Source organism: Ceratotherium simum, chromosome 35, assembly GCF_057802395.1.
Source record: "Ceratotherium simum simum isolate JZ-2026a chromosome 35, ASM5780239v1, whole genome shotgun sequence".
NCBI lineage: Eukaryota > Metazoa > Chordata > Mammalia > Perissodactyla > Rhinocerotidae > Ceratotherium > Ceratotherium simum.
Genome location: NC_141934.1, coordinates 26533555 through 26559174, shown reverse-complemented (window position 1 = coordinate 26559174; position 25620 = coordinate 26533555). Strand labels below are relative to the sequence as shown.

Sequence of the window (25620 nt, the reverse complement as noted above, 5' to 3'; positions counted from 1 at the left end):
GGCCAGGCTCTTCTGAGGAGATTCGGCAGTGTGGTGGGCGTTCCCGCCCTGGGGCAGGGCAGTGGGGCCGGGAGAGCCTTCTGGAGCCTCTCACGTCCACCCAGGCTCTGTCCGCCTGCTGTGCTGGGTTGAGCCCCTGGCAGTGGGGCTGGCGCAGGGACCTCTCGGCAGAGCAGGCGGGGGGTGCTGGCTGCCTGAGGTGGCTCTTGCCAGGGTCTGTGGGGTGCCAGCGGGCGTCTGCTTACCCTGCAGGTGAGCAGCCGGACGCCTCCTTGCCCCTCCACGTGCTCCCTCTCTACTCTTTGCTGGCCCCGGAGAAGCAAGCGCAGGTAAGAACGCGGGGCCTCGGGTGGATGCCTGGCTGGGGGCGCCCAGCTCGTCTCTCGGGGGGCACCTCCTAAGGGCGTCAAGAAGGGGGCCAGGTCAGGCCCTGGGTCATTTGTCCCATCAGCACCCCCAGATGTTTGAGAGGGTATTGGCGTCTCGTTCTTGGAGAATAGAAATGCTTCCCTGCGTTTAGCTTAGGAGCCTTGTGGCCGGAGGCAAAGAGAAAGGAGAGGACTTGTCGACCTCGTCCCCTCCCCGGCCCCCCCAGCCTGGCTGACTTCTCTCTGATCGAGAGAAATTTCCGGCTTTGCCCCCCACCTCTGTCCCACGAGTCTCCTGATTCTGGTATTTTCTTGCTGCCCCTCCCCCCCCAACCCTAGGTCTTCAAACCTCCCCCAGAGGGGACGCGGCTGTGCGTCGTGGCCACCAACGTGGCCGAGACGTCCCTCACCATCCCGGGCATCAAGTACGTGGTGGACTGCGGGAAGGTCAAGAAGCGGCACTACGACCGTGTCACCGGCGTGTCCTCCTTCCGCGTCACCTGGGTCTCCCAGGCCTCAGCTGACCAGCGGGCGGGCCGCGCGGGCAGGACAGAGCCCGGCCACTGCTACAGGTGGGGCTCCCCGGGTGCGCTCGGTGACGCTGGGGACTGTCCCTGCGTCCTCCGCAAGCCGTTGTTGGCTTTCGGTTCTTGCATTCTTCCCTCCACAGCTGGAGGCAGACTGTTCTCAGCTGATTTGTTTTTGTGTTGGTAACAGCTTTATCGAGATGTAATTCACATACCGTAAAATTCACCATTTTGAAGTGTGCAAGTCCCTGGTTTTTAGCGTATTCAGAGTTGTGCAGCCATCACCACAGTCAATTTTCAAACGTTCTCGTCACCCTAAAAGAAACCCCACACCCATCAGGCAGTTTCTCCCCACACTGCCCCCGCAGCCCCTGGCAACCACCAGTCTGCTCTGTGTCTCTATGGATTTGCCTGTTTTGGACATTTCCTGTAAGTGGCCTGAGGCAGTACGTGGCCTTTGTGTCTGGCTTCTCCAACCTCGCGTGATGTGTTCACGGTTCATCCCTGTGGTAGCAGGTGTCGGTGCTTCACTCTTTTTTGTGGCTGAATCGTATTCCATTGTGTGAATGGAACACATTTGTTTATTCATTCATCTGTTGGTGATTTGGGTTGTTTCCACATTTTGGCTCTCGTGAGTAGTCCCGCTGTGAACATGCGTGACCAAGTATTAGCCTGAATATCTGTTTCCGTTTCTCATGGGTCTGTACCGAGGGGTGGAATTGCTGTGTGGGATGGCGACACAGCGGCCGCACCATTTTACGTTCCCACCAGCAGTGTGTGGAGGTTCTGATTTCTCCACGTCCTTGCCAGCGCTTGTTATTTTCCATTTTTTGAAAATGGAAGTGTGGAGTGGTATCTCACTGCGGTCTTGGTTTGCATTTCCCTAGTGGCTAGTGATACTGAGCATCTTTTCACTTGCTTATTGGCCACTTGTATATGTTTTTGGAGAAATGTGTAGTCGGATCTTTTGCTTATTTTTTGATGGAGTTGTCTTTTTATTGTTGAGTTATAAGAGTTCTTCATCTAATCTGGATGTTAGGTCCCTATCGGAGGTATCATTGGCAGATGTTTCTTTTAGTCTGTGTGCTGTTATTTTTAATAGCTTTACTGCTGTTCTTTTCAATGTTGTTTTAAATTACAAAAAAAGAAAGTTGAGAAGCTAATAAGCAATAACAGTAGTTAGAATTGACCGAGTGCTGTGAGCCAGGTGCTGTTCCGAGCGCTCTGATGTGGTATCTAGAACATCTTCACCAGCCCCGACGGGCAGCTGCTGGTTTAGCCCCGTTTCCCCGGTGAGGAGAGTGAGGCAGGAAGAGGGTAGACACCTTGCCTAGTGAGTGGCCGAGTGCAGATCCAGTGCCGGGGAGCTTGGCTGAGTTTCTTTTCTCTTTATCCACATTTTCCATTGTTGGTGCTCCTCTCCACCCAGGCTCTATTCGTCTGCGGTTTTTGGTGACTTTGAGCAGTTTCCTCCTCCCGAAATCACCCGGAGGCCCGTTGAAGACTTGATCCTTCAGATGAAAGCTCTCAACATTGAAAAGGTCCGTTGCAGCCCCCAGCCCTGCCATCTCCCCGCTGAGCTCCCGGCACACCTGTGTCTGGTCTGGTTGGTGGGGCGGCCCCAGCCCCTCATGGGCCGGCTCCCTTCCCCACGGCACAGGGAGCCAGGAGCTGAGCCCGGAGGTGCTTGCCCAGCCGCCTGGGCCTTCCCATGTCCCGGGAGCCCCCCTTCCGCCATGCTGCACCCCTTGAACACCGGGGGACAGCTGCCTGGAACAGAAGCCGTGCAGAGGGCCCACCCACTGTGTGTAGGGCTTTCAGTGTCCTTGGGGCTCACAGAATGTTCTGACTCAGTCCTCTGGGGGGAGGGGGAGGAACGTCCTCACATTCCCTTTGTCCGGGGTCGCTCACCTCTCCCCTGCTCCAGGAGGGGTGGTGCAGGCAGAGAGAGAAAGCCCGTACCCATTGGCAGTCACTCCCCATTCCTTCCTCCCCCAGTCCCTGGCAACCACGAGGCTGCTGTGTTTGTATGGAGCTATCCATTTTGGACATTTCCTATCAATGGAATCATACAATATTTGTCCTTTTGTGTCTGGCTTCTTTCACTTAGCAGAAAGTTCTAAAGGTTCATCCACACTGTAGCATGTGTCAGAGTCTCATTCCCTTTTGTGGTTGAATCGTATCCCAGTGTGTGGCTGGACCACAATCTGTTCATCTGTCCGTCAGCTGAGGGACGCTTGGGCGTTTCCCCCTCGGCTGCTGTGAGCATTCGTGCACACGTACTTACGTAACTCTTGTTTGCAGTTGGGCACTTTTTCCAAGGTGCCACCGTCCCTGGGCAGGGTCACTCTCTGCCCTTACCATTTTACTGTCTGGGCACTCTTATTCCCATTTATTTATGTGTTTCCTTGCTGGTCGTCTGTGGCCCCTTTTGGTTAAGTGAAAGCTCGGTGGAGGAGAGCCCTCGTCTTGTGCTTTTCTCCATCTCCAACGCCAGGAGCAGCCCCGGCGCACATTAGGCGCTCGGTGCTTCTGAGTGCGTGGACGATGTGACTCAGTGGAGGAGGGAGGCTTTGGGCTCCCTGGCACATGGGCTGTGAGCGCGCCCGGGCCCCTTTCTGGGTGTCCAGGCCCCTGGTTCCGGTTGGCGTGGGTGCTCAGAGGACAGTGGTAGGAGCCCCGTCCGCCTGCCAGGCCGGCCTTGCTCCCTCTGCCGTCACCGTGCTGGCTTCTCTGCATTCACCTGTCTCCTGCCTCGTCTCCCTTGTCCCAGGTCATCAACTTCCCCTTCCCCACCCCTCCCTCCGTGGAGTCCCTCATTGCCGCCGAGGAGCTGTTGATCGCGCTGGGTGCCCTGCAGGCGCCCCGGAAAGCGGAGAGGTAGGGCAGGGGCGGCAGGGGATGGCAGGGAGAGCCCAGTTCCCGCCCTACTCCCGGCCACTCCCCTCTACCCCCTCCTGAGCTGCCCTGAGCGCCCGGGCCTCTCAGCTCTGGCACTCCAGCCTCCTTTGGAGCGCCCCCCACCGCAGACCTCCGTCCTCCAGGGTGAAGCAGCTGCAGACGTCCCGGCTGAGCTGCCCCATCACCGAGCTGGGCAAGACCATGGCCACGTTCCCCGTAGCGCCCCGCTATGCCAAGATGCTAGCACTAAGCAGGCAACACGGCTGCCTCCCCTACGCCATCACCATCGTGGCCGCCATGACAGTCCGGGAGCTGTTCGAGGAGCTGGACAGGTGGGGCTGGTGGTCTGGGCATTCAGGGTCCCCCGGCCTGAGAGATGACCTGGAGCCCAGCCTCCAGGGTTAACTGGCTCCTGGGTGGCCTGTGCAAGCCCCCCGTCCTCCCGGAGCCCGACAGTGTTCTGATCTCTGCAGAACTCTGTTTTAACAAAACTCCCTGAGCTTTGCAGATGTCAAGGCTCTGTAGCATAATGGCTAAGGGCCCAGACTCGGCCAGACGCCTGGGTTCAAATCTCCCTCTGCCACTTCCAAGCTGTGTGGCCTTGGGAAGGCAGCTTCACCTCTCTGTGCCTCATCTTCCCCATCTGGAAAATGGGGATGAGATGTTAATAGTAATTGAGTTGTTAGGGTTGAGTTAATTAATACCAATAAAGGACTTCACACTGTGCCTGATGCGTGCCTAAGCGTCAGCTGTTGTTTTCAGGTTTGGGAACCATGAGAATAATTCCTTTACCTGGTCCACACTTGGTGGGTAGCATAGCGGTTTTCAGGATTGTTCGTTATTTATAAGCAGTGCAGCAATGTGTGTTGTTACTCATTTGTTGGATTATTTGTTTATATCACTCTCTAGATGTAGAATTGCTGAGTTAGGAGGCATGCAGGTTTTTATCCTTGTTGGCCGTGAAGGTGAATTTTGAGCTGGAGCTTAAGCCATGAGTCATGTTGATGAGTGATGCCACCACGCATTCTGTCTGTCCCCACGCCTGTGCGCCCTGCCCCTGCCGCCCCCAGGGCGGCCCCGGCAATAACCCATGTGATATGTGTGTGTGTCTGCAGACCAGCCGCCAGCGAGGAGGAGCTGGCCAAGCTGAAGGGCAGGCGGGCCCGGGTGGCCCAGATGAAGAGGATCTGGGCTGGGCAAGGCGCTTCTCTGAAACTCGGGGACCTGATGGTGCTGCTGGGTGTGTGCCCCGGCCCTGGAGGGGGAGGGGAGGTTCAGGCGGGCCTGGGCTGGGGCAGCGAGCGAGTAAACGTGCCCCCTTGTCCACAGGTGCCGTGGGAGCCTGTGAGTTTGCCGGCTGCTCACCCCAGTTCTGCGAGGCCAACGGGCTGCGGTACAAGGCCATGATGGAGGTCCGGCGCCTGCGGGGCCAGCTGACCACTGCAGGTACAGCCCCACACCAGCCTCCAGGCGCTCCTGGGTCCTCCCGTCCCTCGGCAGCACCCAGCAGAGAACCTGAGCTGGCCCTTTCTAATGTTAAAACTCGTTCTGAGCAGTGTTATCCTTGTACAGTTGATCCCTATTGTTCACAGATTCCACGTTTGTGAACTCACCTGCTTGCTGAAATTTATTTGTAACCCCAAATCAGCACTTGGTGCTTTGTGGTCCTTCGAGGACACGCGCACAAGCAGAGTGGTGACATGCGCGTGCTCGCCCATCGGGTTATCTGTTGGTCTTGTCTCTTCCTTGGGGACATCCCTCTCGTCACTCTCTGTCCCCGGCTCTGGCCTGGACTGGCTCTGCGCCACCTCCTGCCCAGCTGCCTCGGCCGCCGGCCGAGTGTGGATCCTGGGGTCCACACTCGTGAGCAGGGCCGGCCCTGGTTTGTTTCTCCCGCTGTGGAGGGGCCCTTGTTGGGGTCGGGGAGCAGCTGGTGATTCAGTGCCCACTGTCTGCTCGCTCGTGGTCGGAGCTGGCGGAGATGTCAGGGCCGGGTCTGGGAGGCGGGGGCTCCCGTGTCCTGTCCCGGGTGCCTCCTTCCTTCTTATGTCTTTCCTTTTCTCTGTTTTTAAACAACGTACTTCTCATGGAAGGTTTTGTAGGGAAAACAGAGGTTTACGTTGCAAACCTCAGAACAAAGAAATCCACTTTCCCTGCCTTCCTTCCCTGCCCCTCTCGTCTTCTCTCTGCCACCTCCCCGCCTGAGGCAGGCAAGGACCTGCCTCCTCTCCCCACTCCCCGATCCAAGATGTCCCCAGAGCTTCAGATCCTCTCCTTCTCTGGTGCGGAAGGATGCGGTCTCGCCCCGGGTTCACGCAACAAGGGTGACTTCCCCCTCAGCGGCACCCAGGGCCACTCAAGAGGAGACGTGGCCTCTGCCCTGTCGTACACGCTCAGAGAGGACATCCCGCTCATCTTCTGGGCGGGCAGGTGGGCTCCCTTTGCTGAGGCTGCTGGGGAGGCCAGGGCAGGTCCAGCAGGTTCTCTCGTAGCAGCACACTCTGCCGCCCCCAGAGGAATTGGGGTTTTGTCCTCAGGAAGAGGAGGACGTGGGTGTGGGGCGGGCAGCTAGTTCTGTCCTGCTGAAGTCCCCCGGCAGCCTCAGTAGACAGGGGCCAAGAGAAGCAGGTGACTGAGGCCAGAGCTCCGTGTTAAGTGGTGTGGAGCCTTCCAGAAGGTCAGGGCAGAGCCAGCCCTAGGCCGCCTCTGTCCTCACACCTGGCTCTCCCCCCAGTCAATGCCGTGTGCCCTGAGGCCGGGCTCTTTGTGGACCCCAAGATGCAGCCGCCTTCCGAGAGCCAGGTGACCTACCTGCGGCAGATCGTGACGGCCGGCCTGGGTGACCACCTGGCCCGCAGGGTCCAGAGCGAGGATCTGTTGGACGACAAGTGGAGGAACGCCTACAAGGTTGGGCGCCGGCTGGGGGCGGGCCACGTGGCAGGCTCTGCGCCCAGGCTCCCCCTCCCCCCGCCCTCCCTGTCCTCCGTCTGTCTCATCCTGCCAGCCTGGGCGTCGTCAGGACACCTGGCAAGGGGCAGCCAGGGGGGCCCTTGGGGGTCTGGGTGGGCCTGTCCTCCTCGGTCGCAGGTCCCGCGGCCTCCAGGAAAGTTTCCACTGAGGAACAGGGTGGGGTGTACAGTGGAATCAATCTTTCTTTGAGTGTTAGCTTTGCCCCCAACTTTATTGTTACAACAGCTTAATTGAGACATAAACCACATACTGTACAGTTCAGTGGTTTCTCGTATATTCACAGAGTCACATAACCATCACCACAGTCAATTTTAGAACATTTTTATCGACCCGAAAAGAAACTGTACCCATTAGGAGTCATTCTCCGTTTTTTCCTGATCTCCCCACCCCATGAATCCATTTTCCATCTCTGTGGATTCACCTGTTCTGGACGTGTCACATAAATGGAATCATACAGCACGTGGCCTCTTGTATCTGGCTTCCCCCCTCAGCGTCATGTTTTCGAGGTTCATCCACTGTGTAGCAGGAGTCAGAACGCATATCAGTGTCTTTCTGTGGCAGAACACTGTCCGTCACACAGATGCACCACGTTGGCGTGTCCACTCCTCATTTGATGGCATGCTGGCTCCTGCTTCTCTGGCTGAGTGTGTCGTTGAACTCACGTGGGTTCATCTCACCTGGACTCACGCCCACGCACCGTCTCTCTCTGCAGACGCCTCTCCTCGATGACCCCGTCTTCATCCACCCCAGTTCCGTCCTTTTCAGAGAGCTCCCCGAGTTTGTTGTCTACCAGGAAATTGTGGAGACCACCAAGATGTACATGAAAGGTAGCAGAGCTGGTGGCCAGCCCCTCGCCTGACCCATGTGGCCCTGGTGAGCTGTGTCACCGGGCCCCTGTGGGGAGAACACACGGGACCCTCCTGGCAGCAGTGCCCACTGCGACCCCAGCCCTGCTCTCCTGGCCCAGGCATCTCGACCGTGGAGGCCCAGTGGGTTCCAGTCCTGCTGCCCTCTTACTGCCAGTTCGACAAGCCGCTGGAGGAGCCGCCCCCTGCCTACTGCCCCGAGAAGGGGCGGGTGCTGTGTCACCGGGCCAGTGTGTTCTGTGAGTTGGGGTGACTTCCTGGTGGCCTTGGGCTCCAGCGGACACAGGGTCCCACACCCTGCCCTAGGAGGTGTGTGTGACATGGGTGGTGTCATCTCAGTCGCCTGCCCCTTTGGTGGGTGGCACCCGGGCTCAGGGATGGGACTTGGGGGGCTGTGGGGATCCATCCCTATCCCTCGCTCACGGGCTCCTGCCCTTCAGATCGCGTCGGCTGGCCACTGCCCGTGGTCCAGGTGGATTTTCCAGAAGGCGTTGACTGCTACAAGCACTTTGCCCGGGTTCTGCTGGAAGGGCAGGTAGGCAGCCCGGCGGCTCCCTCGGCCCCTTCTCAGTGCCGTGGGCGGGATGTGAGCCCAGGATCCCTCACCCCGTCCCGTGGTCTCTCCTCAGGTCTTCCCCAAGCTGGCCTCATACCAGGGCTGTTTGCTGTCCAGCCCCAGCACGATGCTGAAGACGTGGGCCAGGTACAGGCTTTCCGGGAGCATCAGGGCGGCAGGCTGTGGGGGGGAGCTGGTGTTAGTGTCCTGGGGCCACCGTGACAAGTGACCACCAACTGAGTGGTTTAAAACAACGGAAATATATTCTCTCACAGTTCTGGAGGCCAGAAGTTCAAAACCAAGGTGTGGGCAGGGCCGCGCTCCCTCTGAAAGCTCTAGGGGAGGCTCCTTCCTGCCTCCTCCAGCTCCTTATGGCTGGTGGTCACATCCCTCCCATCTCTGTCTCTCTCTCTATCTGCCCGTCCTCTCTGTCTCTGTCCTCTCCTCTTCTTGTGTACACCATCATCGGATTCAGGGCTCACCCCAATCCAGTATGACTTCATCTTAGTTAACGTCTGCGAAGATTCTCTTCAAATAAGGTCACATCCTGACGTTCTGGGTGGACATGAGCCTTTGAGGGGACACTGGTCAACCTACTACGGAGTTGCCAGGTGTCAGCAGGAGGCATCCTGCACCCCTGAGCCGCTGGGGGCTTTCTGCCAGCTGAGCACCGGCCCACCCCCGTCCTGCCCATCCTCCTCCTCCTCCCTGTCTGCGTCTCCCTCCTGCCCATCCTCCTATCCCTCCTCCTCCCCTTGTTCCTCGTTCTTCTCTTCCCCAGCTTTTCCCCCCTTCCTCCTCCTCCTCCCCACCTTTCCCTGCCCCTCCCTTCTGCTTTCTTTTTGCCATGGCTCAGCCCCAAGAAGACGCCCCCGCTTCCCGAGGCTGGCATCCTAGATGGTGCGGGGGCCCCGAAGGTGCAGGCGCGTGCGTGCACCAACACTCCCTCCTGGGGACTCGAGCACCCCCCCGCCAGGTGCTGCCAGCCAAGTCACTCACCCCAGCAGACAGTTTTGAGCGTCTGCCTGTGGCGGGCATGTTCTCGTGCTGGGATGCAGGCCCGACCTCGTCCCCGTGGGGAGGTTCCCGTGCAGGGACGTTGGCAGCAACCAGAATGTAACTAGTACAGGTGGCAGGTGGTGACGCCACTACAAAGGGACAAAGCAGGACGTTGGGGGTGAGGCGTTGGGCAGGGTGGGGTGGTCAGGAGAGCCTGACTGAGCCGACTCGAGGGAGGCGGGGCTGTGAGCCAGCCAGAAATCTGGAGGAAAGTTCTGGGTGGCACGAGCAGCGAGTACCGAAGCAGCCTGGGAGGGCGAGTGCTCAAGGAACGTGAGGAAGGCCAGGCAGCTGGATCAGAGGAGGAGGTGGGGTCAGAGGCGATAGAGTCTAGATCCTTCCATCCAGCCCACACCCCCAGCTTGATGGAGGACCCTTCACACTCCTGGCAGGGCTGGCCTGGCGGTGGTGCCCGCCCCCTCCCGCGGCTCCTGACCAGGCCTGTCAGTGGCCAGCGTGTAGACAGCGTGATGGCCTATGGCTCGCATCCTCTAACCCACATCCTGTCGGCAGGCTCCAGCCCAGGACAGAGAGTCTTCTGAGAGCCCTTGTTGCCGAGAAAGCTGACTGCCGGGACGCCTTGCTGGCTGCTTGGAAGAAAAACCCCAAATGTGAGTTTGACCTGGGCAGGCACCCCTGGCCAGGGGGCTGGAAGTGGACAGGATGGGGCCCGCCGAGGCAGCCCGGGGCTGGCGGGGGATCTGCCCTGCCGTGAGCGGCTGGCACACGGCCGCCCTGACGCCGTCCTCCCTCCCGCCCTGCAGACCTGCTGGCCGAGTACTGCGAGTGGCTCCCGCAGGCTGTGCACGCTGACGTGGAGAAAGCCTGGCCCCCAGCCTCGGACCGCTGACCCGATGCCTGGCTGCAGGCCTGAGGACTGCTCTGGAGACCAAGGGGGCTGGCAGCGGCCGGTTTCTGGTGTGGTCACCCTGGCACAGGACTGCTCCCGAGAGACAGGTCAAGCCCAATTCCGGACACAGTTTGCTGCCGCCCTGGGCATCCTGCCCGAGGGGTGACTTTTTCTAGCTGTTGATTGCGTAGTGGGTAACGATTTATCTCACACGCTGGTTCCTGTTTAAACGTGCTCTGTGGACCACATTCGTCCCTGTGGGGCAGCAGGGCTGGAGAGCAAGGTGGCCGAGAGCAGGAGAGGGTGTCCTACAGCGAGGGAGGGCCCCCAGTGCACCCGGCCGCCAGCCCCTCAAGCTCCACACCTTCCCCTGTGGACGGGTGACCGCAAGGAGCGGGGCATCTCCTCCCCTGGTGGTCAGCGCCAGGATGGCGGGGGGGCCCCCCCTGCCAGGCTGCAGAGGGCAGGCCTTGCACCGGGCACCCGTACAGCTGTCCCGTTCACCTTGAATTGGAGCCCTCGGGACCCTGACCCCTTACATTCCCTCCTTCTTTTCTCTGGTAGTCGAGGAGGAGAGTAAGGAGACAGAGGTAGGTCCCTGAGCCAGAAGGCAGGACAAGAGGGCTTCGGGCAGGACCAAGCCCCACTCTCCGTCCTCCATGGCAAGGGGCCCAATGGACTCGTCACCAGCGTCCTGCTTCTGCTGCACATGGAAGTGGAGTCATGAAATAAAAATATTCCTTCTGCCTAGATCTTTCTGCCCGATTAACTCAGGGAAGGACTCAGCAGGTGGACACGTGGCCGTTCTGGGGGGCATGGCTTGTCCGCCAGGCTTGTCCTGGTGCCCGACTCCCGCCTCAAGACACTGCCCTTCCGGCTCCTCAGGGAGGCCTCCCCTCGCTGGGCTTTCTTCCCTCCCAGGCTGCTCCCGGAGCCCTCCGCAGCTTCCCTGGGAGGAAGATCCCTCCCGCCCCTCAGACGGGGTGCCAGCCCCGCACTTCTCACCTCACACCCCGCCCTGGAGCTCAGCCCTCCCGTGGTTTCCGAGGTGGTGCCCGCAGCCCCGGAGCGGCCTGCAGACCCGCACTGTGACTGAGGTGGCTTTACTTCTTGCCGATAAGTAGAACTGGGATATTTCCCACTCAGAAATCCTAATGTCCAGCCTTTCTGGAAAACTCCGACCACACAGGTGCTGGCAGTTCCGAGGTGGCTGTAAGAGCCGTTCCCTCAGGTACTGAGTAGCCTCCTGACTGACCTGCCCTCCTTCCACCTTGCTCCGCAGCCACAGCGAAGGAAAAACCATTGTACCTAGACGGTTTTTAAAAAATTTTTGAGATATAATTAACATACCATAAGTGTCACTGTTTTAAAGTGTACAGTTCGGGGTCGGCCCCGTGGCTTAGTGGTTAAGTGCGCGCGCTCCGCTGCTGGCGGCCCGGGTTTGGACCCTGGGCGCGCACCGACGCACCGCTTCTCCGGCCATGCTGAGGCCGCGTCCCACACACAGCAACTAGAAGGATGTGCAGCTATGACATACAACTATCTACTGGGGCTTTGGGGGAAAAATAAATAAAATTATTAAAAAATAAAGTGTACAGTTTGATGACTTACATTCACAGTTGTGCAACTGTTATCTGTCTAACGCCAACGCATTTTCATGGCTCTGAAAAGAAACACCGTACCCGTCAGAGTCAACCCCCAGTTCCCCAGCTCTAGGCAACACTCATCTTTCTGTGTCCGTAGATTTGCCCATTCTGGACATTCCGTATAAAGAATCATGCCGTACGTGGCCTTTTGTGTTTGGCTTCTTTGATTTAACACAATATTTTCAGGTTTCATCCAGGTTGTAACGTGTCAGCTCTTCATTCTTTTTATCGCTGGATCATATTCCGTTGTGTGGGTCCACCAGTCCTGTTTATCCATCCATCTGTTGATGGACATGAGTTTCCACCTTTTGGCCGTTGTGAATAATGCTGCTATTGCCCAATTTTTAACTGGGTTCCTCCTCTTACTGAGCTATAGGAGTTCTGGAAGCAAGTCCTTTATGAGATAAATGATGCACAACTATTTTCTCCCATTCTGTGAGTTGTCTTTTCGCGTTCTTGATAGCGCCCTTTAAAGCACAAAAATTTAGTTTTGATAGAGTCCAACTTATCTGTTTTTTCCTGTGGTTGCTTGTGCTTTTGGTGTCATCTGAGAAACCGTTGACCAGTCCAATGTCATGAAGCTTTTCCCTGGTGTTTTCTTGTAAGAGTCTATAGTTTTAGCTCTTACGTTTAGGTCTGTCATCCATCTTGAGTTAATTTTTGCAAATGGTGTGAGGTAGGTGGGCAGCCTCATCTGCGTGTGCATATCTAGTTGTCCCCGCACAGCCTGCTGAAGAGACTGTTCCCTCCCCCACTGGATGGTCTTGGGACCCTTGTCAAAAATTAAGCATAGGTGCATGGGTATATTTCTGCACTGACTCAATTTTTGCACATTATGAAATTCAAAATGTTCTAGCAGAAAAGTGAATCCCCTTCCCAGAGGCACCCCCGGTGCTCAGTTTCCTGTCTGCAGATCAGCACAGGAGCACCCTAAGCCTGCCGCGCTGCACCCTGCTTCCTCAGTGCATCACAGAGATCCCCTGTCTGCACGCGGAGCTGCCCCGACCTTGGTAACAGCTGTGGGATGTTCCACAGTGTAGCTCTGCCATCGTTTGTTAACCCAGGCCCCGGTGGTGGTCCTTTCCAATCATTTGCTGTTACAAGTAAGGCTGTGTTGGATATCCTTGTACATGTGTCATTTCGTATCTGTGTGTGTACCCATGAGGCAAATACTGGGAGTTGGAGTCACCAGGTCAAGAGGCTGGGGAGTCTTTGTTTTGGAAGATGGTCCCGTTGTCCTCCAACTTCCCACCATGCTCTCCTCAAGATCAGATCAGGTCATGTCGCTGCCCTGCTTGAAACCCTGGGAAGATTCCCTGTTACCCGAGGGCTAAAGGCCAACTCTGTGATGTGGCTTCCGAGGGTGTGCGTGCACAGACCTTGCACTCCTGTGTCACCTCACACCACACCCCTCGGACCACCCTGGACTCCCATCTTCCCAAGCACCCTTATCAGCTTCCCAGGTGCAGTTGTCTCTCCCAGAATGCTTCTGTGCCTTGCCCCCTCTCGCCCCCTCTGGCTGGCTTCTCACTATCCGGGTTAGGCCCCTCTGGACCGTCTCCAGGGAGGCTGGCCTGTCTGCCCTCCACCCAGGACAGCAAGTCCAGTGACAGCAAGTGCCTCTGTCTCACTCACCATCTTGTGTCCCCAACACGTGGGAGTGCAAATGTTAAGAAGAAAATTGCAACAAAGATTTGTAAAAAGGCTGGAAAAACCAGGCATCCCAGAAACTAGAAAGGAAAGACGTGACATCGTGGAAATTTCAGATCGACGTGGAAAATGATGTAAAGTTAGAAGGTGGAAGAATAGACAAAAAATATTGCAAAACATGATAAAGAAACAGCACACCATCGGAGGAGTTGTTGCGATGGGATGAGACAAAGACGAGGCAAGGCTGTGAGGTGAGTGGTAAGTACCCTCATCTAAGTGGCTGGGAGATTTCGAAAAGACGCCCAACCTCTCAGGTGGGCAGGAAATAAAATTAAATAAATAATGCAATAACACCTCGTAGCCAACAGATTTAGAAAATATGAAGAATCGTGGCAACACCCATTGCTGGTGAGAACATGGGGCAAAGCACCTTCACACATTGGTGGTGGCTGTGGAATGGCCGCAGCCTTGAGAGGACAAAGCCAGCAGCATTTAGGATGAACACGCAATGCCCCATATGGGCTTTCCAACAGAGACGGGCACCGGAAGCGAGGATCGCGTGTGTGTCACATGTCGACCACAGCTCTTCACGGAGACAAAGCACAGTGACCTGAGTGACAGAGGAATGGTTGAATGCAGTGCAGTATACCTGTGTGAGGGAGGATTCTGCAGCTCTTCCTACAAACGAGCTACTCTATTGACCTGGAGACATTCCCACCATCCATCAAGTGAGAAAAAGCAAGTTGCAGTGTAAACTGCAGGATTCCACTTCAGGAAAGACAGCAAACAACTGGTTACCTGGGCCCGGAGCGGAGAGTTAGGGAGGCAGATAGAAGAAATAAGGGAAGAAAAGAAAACAAATTCACACTGCAAGGCAAAAAGCATCATAGGAAAAGAGTGTGAAGACACATGTAGAGGATGTTCATTACAGGTGCTGTTAATAATGGGAAAAATCTGGCAGCATTGGGAGTGGAGAGGGTATTCGTTAAATTAATTATGGCACAACCAGATCATGAAAGATTTGGAGCCCTTCAGTATGACGTCGTAATGTCATCAACCTGAAGCAGTGTTTCGGAAGTGTGTGCTAAGTGGACATAATCCGGCTACGAAACTGCCCGGTGAGCCCCTGTCTCAGCTGTGCAGGGAGAGCTCACACAGCAGGCCGGCAGCTCCCTCCTTGGAAAGCCTGCTGGCCAGCTCGGCCCTCGGCTGGGTCTGGGGACTTGGATTTGGGGAGGATTCTCACTGTTCCCCAACTGATGAGGTTGGCTCACCGTGCCCAGACCGTACAAACAATATGGTTTGTGCTGGACACCCGCTCTCCTTGGGGAGTCTGCCAGTTTGCTGCAAGCCGGGTGGAGGGCGCTGGAGGGCGCCGACGTGATCAGGCCCCAGTACAAGTCCTGTGTGCTGAGGCTCTAACACGCCTCCCCAGGCAGAAGCACCAAACACAAGTTGCTCTGTTTTTGTTGTTGGGGGAGGTGGCTCTGGTAGCCCTCACGGCAGGGAGGGGACAGGAGGAAACCCGCACGTGGACTCCTCCAGACCCCACCGCTGTCTTTCCCTTAAGATCCGACTGTGTCCTCATGACATCGTTATAATAGTTCTTAGCTGTGAGAACAGCTCTACACCAGGTCCAGTGAGTCCTTCTAGCGAATCTCTGAAGTCAGGCTGGTCTTGGGGACATCTTGCCCCACCCGCACACGTGTCTAGAAACTAGTCTGGACGATGCTCACGACCCATTAGGATGGTTGTCTGGCACTGTGAGCCTGGAGGGGTGGTTGGTTTCCTCTCTCTTCGGTATTTTTCCTAAATTAATTTGTGCTATCATAGTATAAATGCATAAATTCCATCATATAAATACACAAATAAAACAACAAAGATACATGTTTAATATTCCAAAGCTATTCACTTTCTCCACAGTCAGGCCACCAACCCCACTGTGCCCCAAACCAGGCGGTCTCCCCTACTGACCCCCTACATTCAAGCCTCCTGCAAATTCTGTGGGCTCCACCTCCAGACTTTGTCCAGAACCCCCCATGCTCCGCACCTCCACTGCCGCGCCCCCACCCTGCTTCCGCAGCAAGCCTCCCCCAGCTGTGCCCGGGGCCATGGCTGTGGCTTCCTTGCTGGTCTCCCGTGTCCACCCCACCAGCCCGTGGTGTATTCTTCACATGGCAGCCAGAGGGAGCCTTTTAAAACCTAAATCTGATCATGCCACTCCCCTGCATCAGGCCTTCCAGTTAAAGTTCAACTCCCTCCTACCCTCATTCACTAAACTCCATGCACGAGGCTTTCCTTCTGTCCCTTCAACACAGAGCACCGCCCCCCCCACCTCAGGGCCTTTGCACCTGCCATTTCCTCTGTTTCTGCAGATAGGCCTCCTTGACAGCTTATCTACAGCATCGCCCTTCAGTCTCCATCTCTTCACTGTTACTGTCTTCATAAAATTTGTGGCTACTTGCTTATTGCTAGTCTCCTGAACTGGAATGTAAAGTCCAGGAGGGCTGAGAAACCTTGGATGTCTTATCCAGGTACCACGGTACTTGACACTAGCAGCGCACACAATAGGTGCTCAATGTGTGCACATTACCTGTCATTAGGCGCTCAGGAGCCACTGAATGAATGGCCAGTTGCAAACCTCTCCTTAGAAATCCAGTGTTTCCAACTGCTTGGTGACACGAATAGCTAGGAGTGTTCGTTTATAGATGCAGATTCCGGGGCCCGCGGACGATCAACTGGATCCGAATCTCCAGCAGAGGGGACCCCGGCGCCTGTGATTTGGCTCAGGGACATTTCCTAGAGCTGCCCGCTCCAAGGGAGCTGCCTCCTCAGGCCGGCTGACGGGGGGCGTCTGGGACCCTTTGGCTGCTTCGCCATCCCACCGCGTAACTGTGATTTAGAAGGAAAAAGGAGCACGTGGAGATGCCGGGGATTGAACCCGGGGCCTCATACATGCAAAGCATGCGCTCTACCACTGAGCTACATCCCCTGCCGCCGGAGCCCGAGTGCCGGGAGCGAGGCTGTAAGAGGCCGCGCCTTCGCTGCGCGGCGCGGCTCTGCCTCTGCGGACGCTCAGCGCCTCCGCCGACGGCGGGACGTCTCTCCGCGCGCGCCCCCGGGGCTCCCCCGCCAGGCGCCGGCGCCACACGCACGGAGCGGCCCCGCACAGCCCGTCTCCACATGGGCCGCCCCGGAGGGGGCCTGGCGCGGCGCGTCCTCGTTAGTATAGTGGTGAGTATCCCCGCCTGTCACGCGGGAGACCGGGGTTCGATTCCCCGACGGGGAGGCCGGCCCAGCGTTTTACAGACGCAGACCTTTGCGTCCGCGACGTGCTCGCTGATGTGCACGCGGACGGGGACGCGCCCACCCGGGCTGTGCCTGGAAACGGGTACGTTAGGGCGCTTCCAAAAGCTACCCTGCACCCCCGGCACGAGCTGAGGGAAGCGACGTCCTCGCGCCCCCGTTGTGCACAAAATATGCATTTTTATTGGAGTATGTTCATATTTGTGTTTCTGATTGGCATCACAGTAACAATAACTAACAATTTTCTAGCTCCCGTCACGCACCAGGCAGTATTCCTGTGATGCCCCTGCATAGATAATGTTAAAAATTAATAAATTTATATATCTTTTCTCTTGTTAATCTGCTTGTTAGCTTATTTCATGGACCCTGATATTGAACCCAGGAGGGTACAGGGAAAGTCCTTTCCATCACAATTTTTAAACCTTATACTTTCTCTTTTTTTCTTTTTTTAAATACCAACAGGATTTATATGGACAGGAAGTTCACTGGTCTCTTTCTCTCTTTCTTCATATTCCTCTGTATTTAGTTGAAATCTTGAAACTGTGGAAACATCTAATCAATAACTTGGGTCGAAGATCTTGGGTTAAGAAACGTCTTTTTTCTTTTTACACTAAAAATATCTATTTAGACTCTCATCTCGCTTGTGCAAGAATAACTTCCAGATGGATTTAAAAGGTATATGTATTTTAAAAAGCAAAAGAGATTAAATGTGAAGAACAGTACAGCAGCATATTGAAGAATCAGCATAAAAGGAATCCTAAGGCCTCGCCAGATTTCCCTGCACAGAAGGGGAGAAGGTTTTTCTGCATTATAAATCTTTAAGTATTATTTTGTTAACCATGTCCATGTACTACTTTGGTATATGTAGAAAATATTTCAAGAACTCTGGCAAAGGATTAATATCTTTATTATAGGAATAATTTATTCAAATCACTAAGAAAGATCCTAAAATACCAATAGATCACAGTCAGCAGTCAACAATGTGTGAACTTGCAGAAGAGGAAAAATATTAAGAAATGTTAATAAAATGTATGGAAAAAGTTTGCTCTTACAAGTATTTAAGTAAATAGAAGTGAAGCAGAGTTACCACTTTTGGCCTATGATATTAATAAACTTTGCTGGCTTTTTTTTTTAATGACCAAAATCCTGGATACAGAAGGCAGATTGGTGGTTGCCAGGGGCAGGGAGTGGGGCAAGTGGGGAGTGACTGCTAATGGGAACAGCTGTCTTTTTGGAGTGGTGAGAATGTTCTGGAACTAGATAGAATGTTCTGGAACTATCGTGGTTGCATGATATTGTGACTGTACTAAATGCCACTGAATTGTTCACTTTAAAATGGTTAGTTTTATGTTATATGAATTTCACCTCAATAAAAAAAATTACTTTAAAAAAATGATCAAGACTTGTTTGGGGAAGAAAGGAATGGGATGGGGGGATGGGAAAGTAAATGACTTCAGCCCTTACAGAAAGTGCCTGGAATGCTGTGTACTCCACCGCCTAGCTTGGAATTTTGCCATTAGGGAAACAAATTTTACGGACAAAAGGAAAAGCCTATGTACAAATAACCTAAATAGCCACAGATCAGAAGACAGTTAAATGAATTACTGTATATTGGTGATGGAACATCACAAAGCCATTTAAATTGATGTGAATTTTTTAAATGCCTCCAAATGCTTAAATTTTTTTCATCATCTTTTTCTCAATACAGAGGAATCGATTAGAAACTAATTTGTCTTGTGGGAGTGAAGAAAACTTTTATCTGAAGTTCAGTAACTCTCAATTCCATTTATGATTTCTTTTTCTTTTGTTAAAATAAAATTAATGTTGATGCTTTTTGTTAAAAACGACATTTAGAATATGATCCCATTTTATTTTATTTATTTATTTTTTTTCTTGTGAGGAAGATCAGCCCTGAGCTAACATCCGTGCTAATCCTCCTCTTTTTTTTGCTGAGGAAGACTGGCTCTAAGCTAACATCTATTGCCAATCCTCCTCCTTTTTTTTTTCCCCCCAAAGCCCCAGGAGATAGTTGTATGTCATAGCTGCACATCCTTCTAGTTGCTGTATGTGGGATGCGGCCCCAGCATGGCCGGAGAAGCGGTGTGTCCGTGCGCGCCCGGGATCTGAACCCCGGGCCGCCAGTAGCGGAGCACGCGCACCCAACCCCCACGCCACAGGGCCGGCCCCTGTGATCCCATTTTAATAAAAATTATCTGCTCATCTCTCCACCTATCTTTCTCTCTGTATACGTCCATAGAGAGAGGTTTAGAATTATGCTCAACTACCGTCGATGAGGGCTGTTTTTCAGCCGAGGAATGTGGGTGTATATTAGCCCACCTCTTCATACTTTTCTATGGTTTTTGATATTGAGCATATTTTGATAAAAAAATCAATCATAAAAATAAAATAATGTGATGGTAATTGTAGTGGATTGAATAGTAACCTTTAGAAGATATGTCCACCTTGAACCTAGGAATGTGATCTTATTTGAAACGAGGGTCTTTGCAGATGTAATTAAAGTAAGAGTCTGGAGATGAGATCATCGTGGATTAGGGTAGGTCCTAAGTCCAGTGTCCTTACAAGAGACAGAAAAGGAAAGGGCACACAGAGATGTAGGGGGACAGGTGAGGACCAGGGAGAGGTGGAGCGATGCATCTACAAGCCAAGGAACGCCAAGGATTGGTGGCCACCGCCAGAAGCGAGGAGAGAGCTTTCTCCCTCGGAGCCTCCAGAAGGAACCAACCCTGCCGACACCCCGATTTCAGACTTTTAGCCTCCAGAATTGTGAGAGAATAAATTTCTGGTGTTTTAAGCCACCCAGTTTGTGGTACCTGGTTACAGCAGCCCTAGGAGGCTAATACAATATTTAAGACCTCGTAACTCATTTATTCAACAAATATTTATTGAGAGCCTCCTATGTGCTAGTCATTGAGCTGATATATTTAAGTGAGAAAAACAGGGGACAGACTGTATGAACTGAATGATTGGGAAAAAAATATGAGGCAACAAAACAAAGTGAATAAACAATTTTAAAAAGTGGTAACAATGGTCATGAGATGGGTAGTGTTTTACCTCCTCAACTTTTAATGACATAAATTACGTGTCCAAAACACGCATTTTGCTTTGGGATCGCTGTAGATTCAGGCTCAATAAACATTGAAGCCCACTCCTTCTCTTGGATGCTCAAAGCTGGGTGTGCTGCATTGCTGGCTTGGCTGTTTGGAGCTGGATCTAGCCAGACCTGACACCTCTATCAGAAATGAACACACAGCTGTACCTCCGATAGGCCATTTGCAAAGCTTCTGTAGGAGGATCTTCAGAAGGGGACCTATTCTAGAAAGAAAGAGAGCCAAAGATTCCAGAAGGAAGACAAACCTTCCTGTTTCTCACAGATCCTTGAAATCTGCCCCCTATCCAGGAAAATCCAGCCACAGGAAGTGTTAGGATGAGCAGGTCTATTCCAGCCTGGTGTATTGGTTTGCTGGGGCTGCCATAGCGAAATACCACAGACTGAGTGGCGTAAACAGCACGTTTACTCTCCCACAGTTCTGGAGGCTGGAGGTCTGAGATCACGGTGGTGGCAATTTGGTTTATTCTGAAGCCTCTCTCCTTGGCGTGCAGATGGCCGCCTTCTCACTGTGTCCTCACAAGGTCGTCCCTCTGTGTCTGTGTCTTAATCTCTTCTTAGAAGAACATGGGTTCTATTGGATGAGGGCCACCCCAAAAAGCCCCTTTTACCTTAATTACCTCTTTAATGGCTCTATCTCCAAATCCAGCCACATTCTGAGGTGCTGGGTGTTAGGGCTTCAACATATGAATTTGGAGGGGACAGAATTTAGCCTGCAACATTGGGTTTGAGGACACTTAGAGGACTCTGGTTTGCTCCAGGAAGTTCAGGACATCGGCTGTCTCCGAGTTTCCATGTGGAGGACTAATGGGCGTCTCAAAACCTAAGGTGTCTGTGGCAGAAGGCCTTGATTCCCTCGCTCACCCTGCGGGGCTCCGGCCCTGGCTCAAGAGTGGCCGCCATCCACCAGGTAGTCCAGACCAGCCCTGGGGTGTCGTATGTCATCCCTGCCTTGCCGTTATTTCCACCCCACATCCATCCACACGTCCTCCCGCCCTTCTTCCAAACCCCGTCTCAAATCCACCCCTCCATCCACGCCTCCTCCCAGGTCTGAGACGCCACCAGCTCCTGCCCAGACCACTGCAGTAGCCACCTCGCCGATCTCCTCACTGCTACTTGAGCCCCTCCTGTCCCTCCTCCACGCAGCAGCCAGGGGAGACTTTCCAAGATGTAAATCCTATCCCTCACTGCCTACTGGCTTTCCAAGATACTCGGAAGAAAATCCCAACCCTTCACCGTGGCCGTCAAGGCCGCCAAGCTCTGGCCTCTGTCCACCTCTTGGTCCTGGCCACCTACCCTCTCCCCTCTCACCCTCTTCACCTCTTCCAGGCTGACTTTCTGTTCCTCCAGCTAGTCGATCTTCTTTCAGCCTCAGGGCCTTTGCGTCAGCTGTCCCCTCTGTCCGGGAGGCTCTTCCTCCATCTTCTGGCACAGCTGGCTCTTCCTTCGCCGGGTCTTCTCAGCTCTCTCCTCTCTCTTCTCTGACTGCCCCCTGTCCCTGGTATTCCCCCGTCACATGATTTATTTTACCTGTCGGCATTACTATCGTACCCAGTTATCTTGTTACCGTACTTGTGGAGGGCCAGAGGGTCGTTAGGTGCTTAGCAAACACTTGTTGAGTGACTTCACATCTTGAAGCACCTGCCTTACTGGCTCATCCTCTCCAGACAACGCTCCCCACCCAGCCACTGCCCAAGGGAAGGGACGCAGAGGGACCTGGATGCCGACCTGTTGATGTCTTCATGCCGTGACCCTGAGCAGGCGCCGCCGGGGTGGCGGCCGTGGTTGGAGGCCGGATCTGAGTCACTCACGGCCCCAAGGAAAGCCACCTCTGGCTGATGCGTCCTCCCACATGCCTTGGCGTGGTCAGCATCCCGGCCATACCTTGGGCTGCTTGGGGAGTTGACCCCAAGGGGTGACCTTGTTCCTTTGCACAGAGAAGGGAGCTTGAGAAAGCAAAGCTCTGAGCGGGGTAGGATTCATTCATTCATTCGTTCGTTCACTAACTCAACACATATTAATTAAGCCCCTGTTATGTGCCAGGCACTGTTCCAGGCCCTGAGGGACACAGCAGTGACAGAGGCAGAGGACTTCCCTGCTCCTCATGGATCTGCCCTTCAGATAATGGAAACAGAAAACAATATGTAAACTAACAGTAAATAAGGGGCGGGGGTCGTGTTTGGAGGCGTGGTCAGGGAAGGCTTCTTGGAGGCGGTGGCCTTCAAGGACGAGAAGGGGCAGGTGTGAGGCGAGCCGGGCAGTCATGGGCTCCAGCTGGTCCGGGTCTCCCGGCATCTGGTCCCCAAAGCGAAGACCCAGGGCCGTCAGGACGACGAGGAGGACGGAATCGCAGCGCAGTGCCAACAGTGGCCGAAATAGCTCAGTTGGGAGAGCGTTAGACTGAAGATCTAAAGGTCCCTGGTTCGATCCCGGGTTTCGGCAGCTCCCTTTTTCTCCCCATGCGAAAGGAGGGGACAATGAACAGAGAAAGCTGATTCTTCGCAATTAATAAAAGCGTTTCACCTTTAATTTAAGACGGCTCCGAGCAGTGTCCACGGGAAGCCAGAGGGGTGGAAACCTCCTCGCAGCTCCTCATCCGGGAAATCCAACGAGGACAAGCTCCTCCTGACCCTATTTCTTTTGTTTCGTTCATTGATCTCTGTTACATGTTTGTTGATGTCTGCTCGTTAATTTTTGCTTGCTGTTTATTAACGCCCGCTGTCTGAACCTAGCGGCTAAATCAAGGACTGAGCAGGAAACGGCCTCTTTAAGAGGGAATTAAGCCAGACAGGGATTTTCGTTCTTCGGTTTTGTAGGAAGAGAAACTGTTTAACCGTTTGGGGCGCGTTAATAGCTAGCGGAAGTTAAACATACCTTAAGGGGGAGACCGGAGAACACCCAGTACAGCCTGTCCTCGTTAGTATAGTGGTGAGTATCCCCGCCTGTCACGCGGGAGACCGGGGTTCGATTCCCCGACGGGGAGGCTACTTACATTTTATGTTTTTTATCTCCACTTTTCCATTTTTCTTCTAAACAAATCAAATCCTTCAAGTTTCAGAGAAATTCGTTACTCTCCTCTGGAAGAATAAACCCGACAGGCAAGCGACATTCAAACTGACGGCGGTCGCCTGTCGACTGCCTGGTCCCAGCCACCCTCTGGCTCCCTAGTGTCGCCTGGTCACAAGAAAGAAAAAACGTTCTCTCCCTGAAGAGTTGTTTTCCATTTCCTGCATGCCCACAGCGCTCCTGTAAAGGGTTTGGTTTATATAAGGCCTGGCCTTCTAAGGCCAGGAACTGCTCGCTCTGCTGCAAATATTCTGTCTTCCTATGTCCTGCTCCAGCCCAGGGCTGCCTCTCAGAAAATGTTTAGGGCTTTGAGACACCAGGGAGGGCGAGTCTAAACTGAGACGTTTTCTTCTCTTAACTCGTTTACAGACTCAGCTTCCTGAACACAGCTGTCATCCTTCCCAGGCTCCCAGCTTCCATTCATTTATTTGTCTGTTCATTTCACACTCATCCCACAAATCGGTACTGAGGACTCCTTGTGTGCCAGGCACTGGGGATCTAGCAAGACACAAGACAGACAAGGCCCCGCCCTACTGAGTGAGGGACCAAGGGAGAGACACAGACAGTAAACAAATAGTATAAAAATGGGTTCCCAGAGTGATAAATGCTATGAAGAAAAACAGAACACATCTAAGGGGTGAGATAGGGATTGCATGGGATTCCTAGGCCCCTTTAGAGAGGTGGCCAGGAAGGCCTTTCTGAAGACCTGGACAATGAGACAGAGCCAATCATGAGAATATCTGGGGAACTGCATTCCAGGCAGAGGGAACGGCAAGTGCAAAGGCCCTGAGGTGCAAAGGAGCCTGGCATGCCTGAGGAACAGCAAGCAGGCAAGTGTGGCTGGAGTGCCCCGAGGGAGGAGGAGAGGAGTAAGGGATGGTGCTAGCAAGATCAACAGAGGCCAGATCACAGAGGGCCTTAAAGGCCAGAATAAGGAGTATAGATTTAACTCTAAGAGTTTTATGCAGAGAGGAAACATAACTGAGCTTGTTTTGAGCAGAGCAATCTGGCAAGAGAGCAAGCAGGGGCACTTCCTGAACTGAATACCATCCCCTAGCTCCCTCCCAAACTGTGTCCAAAATCATGCCATCCGTGGTGCCATCCTCCTGTTCTGTGGCCAAACTCTCTCTCTCAGGGCTGCCTCCTTGAGCTAGAGGGATACGGACAAAGCACTACTTACACAGCAGCCCTATTCCGCACCTCACCCCATTGCCCTCCTGCTCGGCCGTTCTGTTTCACCGCAACAGCATCAGCAAAGCATCGGCTCACGCCTGGGCTGAAGATGCGGGGCAGCAGCCCTTCCCGGAGTTCACTTAATAACAGCGCTTATCACAAGGAGAACTCACGTTTCCGAGCACGGACCTTGTACCAGGCGCCGTTCTCAACGCTCTACGTGTAACTCGTTCAGTGGTCGCGACCACCCCGTGAAGCAGCTGCTATTCAAACCTCCACTTTACAAACGAGCCCAGAGAGGCGAGGTCGCGAGGGCACCGCCGCTGGGTCCAGTGTGCGCCAGCTCACTGAGGCCCTTAGCTGCGAAGGGTTTCCCGCATCAGCAGCGGTAAGGGGGCTGACTGGGGACCGAGGTGGCGCGACATTTTAGGGTGCGTTCTCCCCATCATATAAGTCACTGTTTCCTGCCAGGAAATCTCAAGCACCGGTGGAAAGAGGTGAGGCCTTCTGTTTGGGGCCCTCGCCTCGCCTCTCACCCATTGCTTCCCCACTGAGTGGCCCCTTGGTGACCGGAAGCATGATCCTAAGCATCTGGAGGAGAGAGGGGCTCCCTGACAGTTAAAGAGTAGCTTTTTTCAGTGGGCTATTGCCAAGAAAGATTGCTTCCTCAGAGTTTAACCCATGATTCTGGGGGCTGGATCTGTATCCTTTTTGTTTGCTTACTTTTATCTTCAGAAGAGTTCTTTTGGGGAAAAAAAAAAGGTAGCTATGCATTCAAGCAGATATGCAAACCTCGAAGTCACTGAAGGTTGGAATGGTTTTAAAGGACGACAAAACAGAGATTTCTGGGTGGAGGTGCAAATGGGGCAATGCCCTTATTCATTGGAAAGAAATTTTCATTTTCCTTCCCTTCTTTTCTGTCTGTGAGGAGCAACATTCAAGAATAGGTTTATTTCTGGTATCAGCTAGAATTTCAGCTGCAAGGCTATGAAGAACGGACCTATTTGGGAAACATAAGACGACTTATTTTGGTTTGCTTTTGCTAAACCCTAACATCCGTTTAAACTATACGAAATTCTAATTTAGGGGGGAAAAAAATCTTAGGAATAGAGTACAGCAGAGAATTTCAGGAAAGAGAGTAAAGAGGGAGGGGGATGTAGCTCAGCGGTAGAGCGCATGCTTTGCATGTATGAGGCCCCGGGTTCGATCCCCGGCATCTCCACTACCGTTCTTTTCTGATTTACTTTTTTAAAATTTCTGCCCATGCTCTTCATCATTAAAGCGCCACGGATGTGATTGTAACAAGTATTATCAAGTTATTAACAAGTATCCAGTTACCACTTGGAGGTGGGATTTTCACAACAGACGTGATCTTCGTGATCTCCGCTTTCTGAAATCCCCAACAGTCCAAAGGTACTTTCGTTGGAAGATGCGAAGGGGAGGGAGCAGTTAGCAGGAAAATGGAAAGGCCAAACCTGATGGGAGCTGAAACCACAGAATGATCATTTGGGGAGTTTACTGTACGGTTCCTGGCATTGTGACTGCAGTAAAAGGC

At 53.7% G+C, this 25620-nt stretch overlaps 1 protein-coding gene and 5 non-coding genes across 6 annotated transcripts in view; 5 read left to right on the top strand and 1 right to left on the bottom strand.

Annotated features, from left to right (window-relative positions):
* The window catches only part of DHX37 (DEAH-box helicase 37), a 33690-nt gene extending 21981 nt beyond the window's left edge, over positions 1–11709 (top strand). The window contains exons 14-27 of the mRNA XM_004430149.3: positions 253–329; positions 708–940; positions 2325–2436; positions 3669–3775; positions 3940–4128; positions 4912–5036; positions 5126–5242; positions 6531–6703; positions 7479–7593; positions 7734–7871; positions 8073–8167; positions 8262–8335; positions 9761–9858; positions 10012–11709. Coding sequence (XP_004430206.1) covers positions 253–329; positions 708–940; positions 2325–2436; positions 3669–3775; positions 3940–4128; positions 4912–5036; positions 5126–5242; positions 6531–6703; positions 7479–7593; positions 7734–7871; positions 8073–8167; positions 8262–8335; positions 9761–9858; positions 10012–10097 — 1739 coding nt within the window. The 3' untranslated portion in view covers positions 10098–11709. The remainder of the gene's footprint in view (positions 1–252; positions 330–707; positions 941–2324; positions 2437–3668; positions 3776–3939; positions 4129–4911; positions 5037–5125; positions 5243–6530; positions 6704–7478; positions 7594–7733; positions 7872–8072; positions 8168–8261; positions 8336–9760; positions 9859–10011) is intronic.
* A 4604-nt stretch (positions 11710–16313) lies between these two features.
* TRNAA-UGC (transfer RNA alanine (anticodon UGC)) lies at positions 16314–16385 on the bottom strand. Its single transcript has one exon. It is a non-coding gene; the product is annotated as a tRNA-Ala (tRNA).
* A 225-nt stretch (positions 16386–16610) lies between these two features.
* TRNAD-GUC (transfer RNA aspartic acid (anticodon GUC)) lies at positions 16611–16682 on the top strand. The gene has a single exon. It is a non-coding gene; the product is annotated as a tRNA-Asp (tRNA).
* A 5513-nt stretch (positions 16683–22195) lies between these two features.
* Positions 22196–22268, top strand: TRNAF-GAA (transfer RNA phenylalanine (anticodon GAA)). Its single transcript has one exon. It is a non-coding gene; the product is annotated as a tRNA-Phe (tRNA).
* Positions 22269–22737: 469 nt separating this feature from the next.
* TRNAD-GUC (transfer RNA aspartic acid (anticodon GUC)) lies at positions 22738–22809 on the top strand. The gene has a single exon. It is a non-coding gene; the product is annotated as a tRNA-Asp (tRNA).
* Positions 22810–25215: 2406 nt separating this feature from the next.
* TRNAA-UGC (transfer RNA alanine (anticodon UGC)) lies at positions 25216–25287 on the top strand. Its single transcript has one exon. It is a non-coding gene; the product is annotated as a tRNA-Ala (tRNA).
* Positions 25288–25620: the final 333 nt, after the last annotated feature.